Source organism: Varroa jacobsoni, unplaced genomic scaffold (genome assembly GCF_002532875.2).
Source record: "Varroa jacobsoni isolate VJ856 unplaced genomic scaffold, vjacob_1.0 scaffold_367, whole genome shotgun sequence".
Taxonomy (NCBI): domain Eukaryota; kingdom Metazoa; phylum Arthropoda; class Arachnida; order Mesostigmata; family Varroidae; genus Varroa; species Varroa jacobsoni.
The window spans coordinates 158373-169902 of NW_019213269.1; the positions used below are offsets into that span (position 1 = coordinate 158373).

General features: G+C 43.0%; 1 protein-coding gene across 1 annotated transcript in view; it reads right to left on the bottom strand.

Annotated features, from left to right (window-relative positions):
* The window catches only part of Itpr (Inositol 1,4,5,-trisphosphate receptor), a 51607-nt gene that overhangs the window by 3751 nt on the left and 36326 nt on the right, over nt 1–11530 (bottom strand). The window contains exons 20-41 of the mRNA XM_086968017.1: nt 11340–11450; nt 10845–11023; nt 10380–10560; nt 9810–10010; nt 9449–9608; nt 8946–9186; nt 8620–8719; nt 8296–8416; nt 7837–8035; nt 7392–7427; nt 7040–7109; nt 6746–6867; nt 6322–6463; nt 5990–6037; nt 5376–5554; nt 4980–5181; nt 4736–4850; nt 4298–4474; nt 3828–4036; nt 3310–3468; nt 1099–3163; nt 689–900 (exon numbers count right to left, since the gene is read on the bottom strand). Of these exons, the coding sequence (XP_086824143.1) occupies nt 689–900; nt 1099–3163; nt 3310–3468; nt 3828–4036; nt 4298–4474; nt 4736–4850; nt 4980–5181; nt 5376–5554; nt 5990–6037; nt 6322–6463; nt 6746–6867; nt 7040–7109; nt 7392–7427; nt 7837–8035; nt 8296–8416; nt 8620–8719; nt 8946–9186; nt 9449–9608; nt 9810–10010; nt 10380–10560; nt 10845–11023; nt 11340–11450 (5229 nt within the window). The remainder of the gene's footprint in view (nt 1–688; nt 901–1098; nt 3164–3309; nt 3469–3827; nt 4037–4297; nt 4475–4735; nt 4851–4979; nt 5182–5375; nt 5555–5989; nt 6038–6321; nt 6464–6745; nt 6868–7039; nt 7110–7391; nt 7428–7836; nt 8036–8295; nt 8417–8619; nt 8720–8945; nt 9187–9448; nt 9609–9809; nt 10011–10379; nt 10561–10844; nt 11024–11339; nt 11451–11530) is intronic.

Below are 11530 nucleotides of genomic sequence, written 5' to 3' on the forward strand. Positions count from 1 at the left end.
GAACCATACAATCCAATAACGTTTTAGTGGGCGTCATCATCTTCGAAGCCGCACGTCGCTAGCCCTCTTTGCCGATTATTTGGGAGCTCATCCTTGGAATACGTTTAGCAAAAGGCCCACAAACGAATAGATGTACTCTAGGTTTGAAATAGCCACGGATGCCTGGTTACAGAACCATCGGCTTACGCCCGAAAAACATCATTCCATTCGGAGTATTTCGCTGTATCCATTTTCAGAGTATATCTGGCGTGCAAAGGGCTCTTGTAGGCCGAATAGTTTTCCTGAGACCGTTGGCGGATGGTCTAGCTGAGTGCCCATAACGGCCCAATCGTACCTTTGCCACAATTGATAACGCGTCGGCCTATTGATGAATAAAATTAACCGCGCATCACTCGTACGATACTCACTCAACATTGACACTACGTTCCGTTTGCCTAGTGCGCAAGCCTCAGCGTTACGTGAACGCTTGGAACGCGTACGTAAAATTAGATGACTTCAACATGATTAGTATAATTAATAATAACGAGAAGGTACCAAGCTGTTATGTTGACAAAAACGCTTATCTAGTTATCGATCGATTTTTTTTAGTTTATTAATAGTGTTCAAAGCCTGTAGCTTTTTTGAGATTTCCAATTGAACTTAGCAAAACCTTACCACGATTTTCATCCGAAAAAGGAACTCAATTCACCTGTTCTTTGACATCGTTGAGCTGCTGAGTAACCTGCATAAGAAGCTTCTGAGTGTGGTCTAGCTGAGTTTGCATAGCTCGCATTTCGTTTTGTTCAGTTTCAGCATCGTCTGCTGCAAGTGACATGGCTCTCATACGAGGGAACCAATCTAGGTTCCTTTCGCGGATCATCTGTGCCACATAGCTTTCAGGACCGGTGAACTCGGTGGGATCTAGGGCGATTTTATAGCAGAAAACATTTTAAGAAGGTTCATCTAACCAGAGACAAACTTAGCTTAATTCTAACAGCAGAGGCGGTTTCGAGTAAAGTGACTAACTGATTCAGGCTAATATCGAGCGCTGTTCTATTAAGCTAATCGGAACGCCAATGGAAGCTATCCTTTAACGAATACAGTATTAAAAGCTCTTACCTTTCACTTTAATAAGAACAATATAATAAAGATACTGCCAGAGATTATGTTCGCCTCGGATGTGCTCCTCGAAGCTAACGCTCTTGTTGTCAAATGCTGCCCTTTCAAGACCGCAAATGAAGCAGGTGTTCTTGAGCGTCTCCTCTTTTTGTTGTTTCTCTGAACGTAGGTCGGCGAATGTGTCGATGATAACACCAAAAATCAGGTTTAGAACTATAACAATAACAATAAAGTAGAACATCAGATCGTAGACGACGCGGAAAAAGTAGAGTGGCTCTTGACTGCTTGGCGGCCGTAGGACATCGCCAATTCCTCCGCCGTTTCGAAGGCCATGATTCAGCGTTGTAACAATACACATGAAGAGGGTGTCGCAGGCCCGTTCCTTCACCATCTCGTCCTCTTGCTCGGCTACCGCTGCCGTTTCCCTGTCAACATCTTTTGGCGACTCTTCATCCGAACTTGTTGAATCCCTAGTGAATCGAATCCGATCTGCTTGCTGTGCTCGCCGGATTGCGGACATGATTGTGTGGGTGATGTTCATGCTACAGTCGGGCGGCTCACTCGCCTGTTGTCGGACACAGAAACTCGTATCGGCGCGCAGATTCTGTAAATAGTCTGATTCGATTTTATCCGCAGTGTTAGCTCGTATCGTTGCTGATTCCTGTGCAGCTTGCTGTGCTACTGACGGAGGTGGTGTGGTTAGATACGGCGGCTGTGACTCGGTCGATAGCGGTGAGCCCATCATGTGGTTGTCTTGGGGGTTATCCACTTCGATCAGAAAGTCATCGCGAAACCAAAGGAAGGCGACAATAGAGAAAAGATAGACAAGAATAAGTGCAAGAACTGCCGTGAGCAGGATTGACCTGCCATTTCTCGTCGCCGATTTTATCACATTCAAAAGCGTCTCCTCCTGATAGACCACGTCGAGCAGCAGTACGCTATAGAGTAGCGGGTGGACGCACAGGCCCGAAACACACACGGCCAAATAGCCGACGTGATAAAGTAGTTCAAAATCGGAGAATATCTGGGTGGCGCTCTTGCTTAACGTACCGTGGTTGCCAATAATGGACGCTAGGTGTACGGCGCTAAAAGCTACATTACAGGCACCCAGTAGCATTAGCGTCGGATACAGCCCCATTGAATACATGAGGCGTATGACGAGGGCCACGGCAAATGCTCGCACGGACGCTGTCCGTGGCGCCAGAAGGAGCAAGGCGAACGTGACTAGAAGCAGTAGCCAGCTCGGGCCCGCCATTCGCGGCGTCAGTTCTGCCGCCTTTGAAAATGGGAAAAATATCGCGACGAGGATATTGATTAGCACTGCAAGATTGAATGAAATCGTGCTCCAAACTGTCATGTGACGAGATACCCAATACAGCATCGACTGGCTTCGTAACTTCTTCTGCCATTTCATTTCGTTAAAAAGCTCTTCCGATTTATCGAAAAAGTCCGACACCTTTGAGCCCTGCTCATCCCGTTCGGTAGTATGGTAGACGGCCGTTTTCGTCTCACGGGTGAGGAACTCGCATAACTGTGGAACAGGGAAAACAATTTGTTCCATCGAACGGTCCTGGCGTACGATTTCGATTTGAGCTGTGTGGCTGGCGTAGTATTTCAGTGCCTGACACACTTTTGGGTCCTGATCTTGTTCATTGGGCTTGAGTAGCGCTGCCAGCTCACGATTGTGCTGGGCCAGTTGATGGCAGAGGATATAGATGTTGTGTCCGACCTCTTTTGGTGACACTCCCAACTCGTCCGTGACAGCATCGCCGTCCCCGTCGGCGCCACTCTCGAGGTCAAAATCCTCGAGGTCGTCTTCTTCATCCTGATGATATGCGTTACACGCCACATCTACCAGTTGCTTTGGGCTCATGTTGTAGAGTATACGCTCAGCGTTCTCCGAATCTGCTCCTCGACTTTCCATAATAGCCAAAAGCAGTTTGGAAGCATTGTTCTTCAGCTCAAGAACAAGATCCATACGCTTCTTACCCAGAGGATTAATGTCATTCAGAATGAGTGCAATGATAATGTCGATGCCGTTCGATTCATGCATTCCTATGCAGTTCTGCAATAGAAAACAGAGCAGAAAATCAGCTTCAGTCAGTGTCACACTTCTAGAAATACTTTTATCGGCAAGGCGCTTAAGGAATATACTAGAACAATATAATACATTTTTTTTTCTGTTAGCACCGTTTTTTTATTGTTGTTAACCTGGTTGTCATGACAGGGTCCCTGGCAGTATTCGGTGAGTGTCTCCAACGTCTGATTGACGAGAGCAACGTTACTCTCATTAATATATAATCCCAAAAGGCCAAGGCCGCCCGTTGTCGAGCCGCAAATACAGTCCAAGAACATAAGTGTTTCCGACACCTGCCCATATGGATAGGTTATTTAACCATTAGTACTTGGTAGAATTCTCAGAATCTCAGTTTAGACACTGCTACCTTAAAGACGGATCAACAACATTTAATACAATAAACTAAATGTAGACTGGCAGTACCGTAGTCAGTATATATCGTTTAAAAATGAAGTGCCTTGCGTTGAGCATATGAAGTATGAAAGCAATATTTTCAAATTAACACGGAAGAGGTAATAGTAACCCCTTGAAGTTCACAAACTGCTTGCCTTCAATATCTAACCAACTGAGACACAAATGCTAGGGAATGCTTTAGCAATCACCGCAGGATGTATGAAACAGCACGGAGAAAGTGTGCCTAGTTAGTACTCACCAGATTGAAGTTTTGTTTATTGCTCTGCGAACGCAGGTAATTTTGTAATGATTGATTGTGATTTTCGCACAGCAGCTGTAAGAAACGAAGAATTGGCTTCATGACAGCTATTGAAGGGTGCAGAGCGGGCTCATCCTCCACACCGCCAGTGCCTCGTTGACCAATTCCAGCTTTTCCATCGGCCTGCTCTTCACTTGGAGACATTTGCACTACAACAATATAGCGAGAGAGAGGATGCGATAGAGCGGAAACGATTGATTGGACGAGTGATGTTTTGGCTTAACAATGTTGTTTTTCTATACACGAAATCAATAGATTTGAATTTCTAGAGTGAACGAGGATAAATTCAATATGAAATGTTCTCCCATAGTGGAAGCGTATCAAAAAAACGTACCACCAAAGAAGTCTGTAAGCATAACAGGGATCACAGTGTTCTCAACAGCGTTAATTATATGGTCGGCGGTACTAACCGTAAGCGTTCGTGTCGTTGTCAACCGCAGCACCTACTCCAGCGACGGCTCCGCTCTGTCGAATTTGTTGATATCCTTTCGATGTATCCTGTGCAGCCTCCTCTAACTCTTGTTTCAGTTCTTCGTTAACCACTACTTTCCCATTGGAAATGGCCACTGGAGTGCTCTTTCTGTCACCTGCATTTAGACACCGACATGACTTCTATTTAAATCGATCTTCATACCTTCAGCTGGATGAGATGGCTGTTTGAAAATAAGCGTTAGCTAGCATAGCCAGCCAGCGCGACTGCAGCTGGATTCGAAATTACTCATTAATTACTAATAATAATTACTATAATAATAAAATAATAATTACTAGTTAATTCGAAATTACGAAGTTACGATCGATTAACAATATGTGCACGTTAGATTCAAGCACGACACACGAACCAACTCCACCTTTAGAATCTTTGCCACTCGTAGTTGAATTGTTCGTTTTGTGTACGTCAACGGTGGATACCATCACCGTATTTTTAATCTCCTGTTGAGCCTTCGCGAATTTCTCATTAAACACCTACATAATAAAAAAACGCGTGAGGATTATAATGTGTGATTTCTAAGTGTTCATGAGACGCGCGAGTAAAATCAAAGCCAACATCAAACGACTACCAACGTCGGATACGGTCCGACGTAAAGAACTGACCTTGAAGAATTTCTCTGAAGAATTTCCTGACATGAGCTTTTGCAGCACAGATTGTTGTATCACGTTGTTTCCGCCTTCCAAAAGTGCAATGCCTAATTCGACACTCTCAATGAAGATTTTGTGTGAAGGGTTTTTCATAATCAGCTCTACAACAAGGTCAGAAGCGCCCTCGTGGTCCAGGTGACATTGTACCTCTGTACGACTGTAATCAATGACAACATTCTTTACAGCCTGATTGTCTTCATTCAGTCTTCAGTCTTCAGTCTTTCATTTCATACATTCACATTCGTCTTCCTTTCTATAGTCAACAAATTCACATACATTATGAAACGAAATATCTGGATTTAATTAATATATGTGATCTTAGATCTTCAGAATCTCTCGGTGTCTTTGTACCTGAGCGGCCTTGAAGCGAATGACAGGGACGTTTTGGCTACTCCGATGGCGCTGCTCCCTGACGATCCTCCCCGGTCTCCAGGCCCACTGACTTTACCCCCTTTAGAGCCTTTTCCACTTCCCGTAAGAGGTCGTTTGCCGAAGTAACGAACCAGAAGAGCCTCGCGTAACTGTTCGCCCTGTTGCAGACGACCCACGAAGTATGCATGTATTAGTAACACTCCTTGCGGGGAAAAAATATGCTGATTCACAGAAAACATCTATAATCATGTTATAATGCAATTAATATATGATTACTAGTACCAAAATCAATACGATTGAATTGAAATTAAACATGCCATTGTTATAATTTAGTCATCGGATGTTAATTGCTGATCTAAGCACACTAGTTAGGCCTCCCAAACGGAAAAATTTCCACCTGTATTTATATATATATATATATATATCTATGTCAGTCTTAAGGAATCAGCAACTTCTCCTATACTATGACGGTTTTCTACGGAAATGGACCCGCGACTTTTCGAACAAATCAGCGCAACGATTTGCCCAGTGAATAATTACACACATAACATAACAGGAGTTAAAGCCAATTATCTGCCAATCGTTCATCTCACCCGCTTAATGTCGAGAAGCTCTCTTTGTGTCAGCAGCTTCTGGTCGATCTATAACGTGGTCATAATATTACGTTTGAGCGTGTTACAGACACCATTTGCAGACAATCCATGGCAGCGTGAAAGTCGTTAGTCCGATCAATCACAGTATTTCTGAATTATCACAGCGAGATAACTACCAACTAGCATGCACGATAAACTAATCTTGTGCAATCTGTGATCCGATTTGATCGTGTGCAGGCAAGATATAATCTCAGTGGTCAACTGCTCCAAACGAGAAAGTAATCATGAATGATTCTTTTCTTATTGATTTATGTACTAATCCAGGTGATTACCTTGTCTCCATAATCTGAGTCGAGAGACGACATCATTTCCCTGAGCGTTTGTAGTACGCGCACGCAGAGCTGCTCCTCCTTTTCTTCGAGAAGGCGTTCCGTGTGCCGGATCAGTCTTGAAATGAAGCCTCCGGAGCCGCACCTGAACAACACGCCAACATGATTATTAATATCAACGATAACAACATTGTCGCAAGTGACAATAGTGGTGTTCCGACAATAAGCTTGGCGATCCTTCGATGGCCAGTTCAGTCCTTCGCAGGCACACTGTTAACAATAAGCGCCGCAATAACACCAGCCGAAAAGCAGTCGTTGAAAATGTCAGGCTAACTATAAAATGTGGGAAGAACGCAATGAACTAACTATTGCTAGACGATTACTAAAGGACAGTAGAAGTTGCTGTAGGGCTGTTATTTTTACGTACCTACGTCGTGCGTCTGTGTTCGCCGGGAATAGCAACTCCGGATGGTGGAGAACATCGACCAAAACGGACAACTCGCTCTGAACCAGAGGTCGCAACTGATCTTCCAAAACGCCGACGATTTCCTGTTAACGAGGAGCAGCAAAGCCATTAGATTATAGAAAAAAAAGAGTAAATTTAATGCGCCAATTGTTCGTGTAAAACTTATTGATGGCAGGTCCGTAAAATCACCTCATTGACCTTGCTACGAAGAATATAGTCTACATGATCTGGGACTTTTTTTTTATGATTACCGACCTGAAGGACTTCTATGATCGTGCGATCGCTCGGAGTCGCCTTCGAACTATAGGTCGGTGGGCTTGTTCTCCTGTGAAGGTAGCATAGACATTGGAACTGTCAGTAACTTATTGAGGTTATTTATAGTAGAAAGACGAAGCGACAACTTATTCGAATCACATGCATCGTATGACGATGTAGGCCCGAAGCAGGTACACGTCACCGTAGCACACGAAATCCTTTTTCAGGACGGACCGACAACTTTATGCCGCATGAGGTCAAGTGACGGCTGTTTTGCTACGATTGCGATTTCACTCGCTTGCGTACCATCGCCCTTATTGGGCGTTTGTTGTTCAAAAGATCATGAGTTTACCTGATAACCCCCTCCTGTTCGTCCAGCGATTTCGACCTGGGTGGGCATCACCGAAAGCAGCGTGAAATGAAGACGTGTCTTGTCAATACCAATCGTTGACTTTTTGCGCATTACTTCCAAAACGTTGAAAAACAGCTATACGTGAAATAGGTAAACATTTCAACCACCAGATAACCTTATAATACAATATCGAACTCGTTTGCGACAACTGAAACATAACTATTTCCCTCAAATCTTACAAGTGCAACACAATTTTCACACTTTGCTGCATTTTCTAATGATACCAGGAGTCGACATTTGAATGATGTGTGACTGCTATCTATTTTAGACAAAATCTATTTTAGAAACTACTGCTGCCATTATGTATGTCTTGCGCAGTGTCGCACGCTAAAAACTGAACGTCCATTTGCATAGACTTTTCGGCACTACCGTACGTGTTTCTTACCTATCGAAACTTTTGTTGGCAACCCCCGCAAGGCTTGCGCTGTTGCTACACACTGGCGGGCTGGGTGGACGTTGCGAAGCGTCCTTTCGTGTACGAGCCACCCAAGCACGCGCCTGCTTTGACGCGGCTGCGGTTTTATCGAATAGCGATGCTACCTGCGATTCCAAATCCACTGGGACCGCGATGCTACGTTTTTTAGCTGAACTCGCCAAGCAATATGCAAATGACCATCAAAAGTCACATTTACCTTTATGGTAATATAATGATTCTGTAAGTGTACGAAACTAGTTAACAGTGTAAATGTACTATAGATAAATTGTCTTTATTTCTGATGAGAAGTTACCATATAGCCAAGCACCTATTGCTGATGACCCAGCTAAACACACATGAAAAAAATAAACTAAAATTACATGTTAATGACGATGGTGCTTTAAATATGCGACAAACGGATCTTCTTACCGATATCCCAGAGCGTCTTAATGCAGGTTTCAATATTCATCTTCTGTGGAACGCTGACCCATCCCGCCTGAGTGAGATCGTGAGCTGCGCGCATCAGTTGGATGAAAATCGTCTGGTGTGTCTGCAAACAGATTTAGAATTATGTAGATGTAGTTTAGCCTCGTAAAGCCTCGTCATTCTGCCAATGAGTTACGATGCAAGAACATGTTAGCTTGAAGTGCAATAATTCTGTTCCACTGTAATTTAATAATTCTAGCGTTCGATTATCACTACAGATGAGCTAAATACAATTATTAAGGGAAATGAGATCCGAGAGATCTATACCCTGACCCCTGCAGACTGCTCTGAGAAGGGAGAATTAAAGAACGTCGTGACAATATTCATCACCGACGATGTAATGTAGTTCTCGAGGAGCGGGTCGTCACTGCAGAGAGAAATAGAGCGAAATGAAAAGACAAACGTTATTCAAGTCACTACCGTAACGTGATGTTGCCAGCAAAAGGTCAAAAACACCGGATAACATAAAACAAGCAGGTGTACATTGCAAATACTATATAAATAGCTCTGATAGGAATGATTTCTGCGTCTTGAAGGATAACCTCGAAGCACAAGCTAGTGTACACGATAGAAGCAATCAAATAGAAACTCACTTCTTGTAAGTTTTAGCAGAGATTGTCTCAATGTCTTTAAGGAAATTTTCGAACAGCGTCCAAATATGGTGACTTGTGTAAATCTCTTTCATTTCAACCTCAGTGTCGATGAAGCAATGGGAGAGGAAGTTGATGTATGCTTCCTTCACTTCGGGAAGGCAGCATTGATGCGTGACCACGTGTACGATATCATCCAGCGATAACAACGAAAGGCACCTGATTTCTGTTTGGCCATTCTTGCCTACACAACAGAACGTATAGGATAGCAATGGTCTTCATTCATTTATTGCAATTCTATTCAACTCCAAGGTGTGACATCGATAAAAGTACACCCTAGAACAGTAACTAACATTTCGCGTGAAGTTTTTAGCCGATGCGCTATATAGTTATCAATATGTAAGCCATAAACATAGGCCATAAATAGTTTAAATATGGCCCAGAGGTAAAGTCTACTAACCAGCGTAATTTCCTAGCAATTATTTATGATGGCGAGTCCCACTTACCTTCGGTGCATGCAGCCAACAACTTTACCAGTTGTATGTGGTAGCGAAGCATGCCACCGTCGTCGTACCGCACTGACTTGTCATTCATCATTGCGACCAGTTGGCGAAACGAAGACTTATCATTGTAAAAGATGAGAGCCTCGTCCCCCGCATTCACTAGCTGTTGAAGAACAACAGTAAATCGACGCTTCACATGTGAAATTTATTCCGCACGCGTAGCGATTAGGTATAAATTAAACTCACTAACCAGCCCGTTTATACTCTGCTTCATCCATATTCGGTCACATTTTAAGGTAACGAACAGAGCAGTTCAGGGAAGGTTGCTTCGCTACTTGAAAGTTAAGTAATGCAATCTTCTTACCTCTTGCATGACCATGTCTTGGCACTTGCGGTTGTACGTCCCCTCAGCTTTGACAATCGTTTGCAAAAATTTCAAATACTGAACGTGTTTGCCATGTGTTTCAATGAGGTGCACGAAGTGTTGAACTACCCGCTCTGTCACATCATTACAAAGCGCCATATTGTCTTTAAATATGGCGCACATGGTCTGAGCTTCCAGTAACTGAAAGAATGGTATCACGTAACGAGATTACAGTAATTAACCGTTAGTTTTTTCAATATCTCATTGATGAAGTAAAATTATATTACTATTAAACCAAATTGCAATGTTGAAGCTGTTGACCATCATTAAAAATTCTTTGATATGGATATGCTTATTGGGAGGATACAGTAATTTACTGGCATCCAACCATCCTGTAGCCGGATGTTTTTTGGCGTTCCGAATAGGTAGACATTGAACTAGTATATATGCGCGGAGGATCGTAGTCAATGTCTTCATTCGATCGACTTCGTACGTTAAGAAACGCTCGTGAGATTAGTTCTAAGCAGCGCTGCCAAGCTCATACATAACATTGTCACGAAAGAAACATACTCCAGGGTTCAGAAATAGGTCAAGCCGTTTGTGCAGCAATTGTTGGTTATGGTGATTTCCTCGGCAAAAATGTTGAAGGAAGTTATGCGCCAGTCGCATGAGTTCTACCATTCTCACATCTTCCTTTTTCTCGAACGGAATTGCCAAAAGATCCAACACAGCTGCTTGGGCGTCCATGTTCCTAGAATGGAAATGTATAGATGTGATATACAGTTAGAACATCCGGCCATATTTGAAACTCTGGGCACTCCTAAGCAGCGTATGTTTGGAATATCCTGGCCTGCTTGACCCCCGACATCATTTTTAAAATTAACCCGAATCGGAAAGCTTCGCTCACGTATTATAATGCCGTGTGGTGAAAAACAAACAGTGATCTATATTGTTGGCAATTCGAAATTGCCTGGGATATTCATAGACTTGTATAATAGTCGAACCCATTGTGGCTTTTTGATAGAGGTCGCTCACCGGAGCAGTCTTTGCTCATGCTTTTTCTTGTTGACATTCGACCCTGATTCCTGGTAACAGAGGTTGGTAAGGCGTAGAAGAATCTGTTGGATTTTTTTGTAGTTCTCCTGTTGATTCGCTTCTAACGGTGGACCCTGGTTCTTATCAATTGGAGATTCTTGATTCGCCGCGAGCAGTTCCTGAATGTAAAATAGAGGTGTATATCGATGTGTGACAATCAGTCAAATTGAAGAATATAATCACAGCTTATAATCTGCTTGTTTCATTTATTTAAATTTTCAAAGTAGAGCTATTTGGTAACGGTTTTGGTAAGTAGAAGTGTTGACCTTACCGGAAAGTACGGAGAGCAGTTTCTTCAATTTAAAAGTTGTTCTTTCATTTCTGCTACCGTGTAGCTCTTACATCTATTTAGGTCAAACCATTTGAATTAAAATTGCAAACATTTGACAACTTAAAAGCTTATAAGGATTTTTTGTAACTAAATCAGATACGTACTCCGTGTATTTCTGGTGTTTCCGGCTGTAAACCGTTGGGGGTTCGAGGTCGTCGGGACATGTTAGTTTCTTCTTTTTTCTCCTCACCATCCTCTTGCATTTTCAGGGGGCCCTGCAATGGGTATCAAAGGAAACGTCCCAGCGGTTTTACCTATCAACTCTTTTACTATCTTCTTACTTAACGAAAGAAAT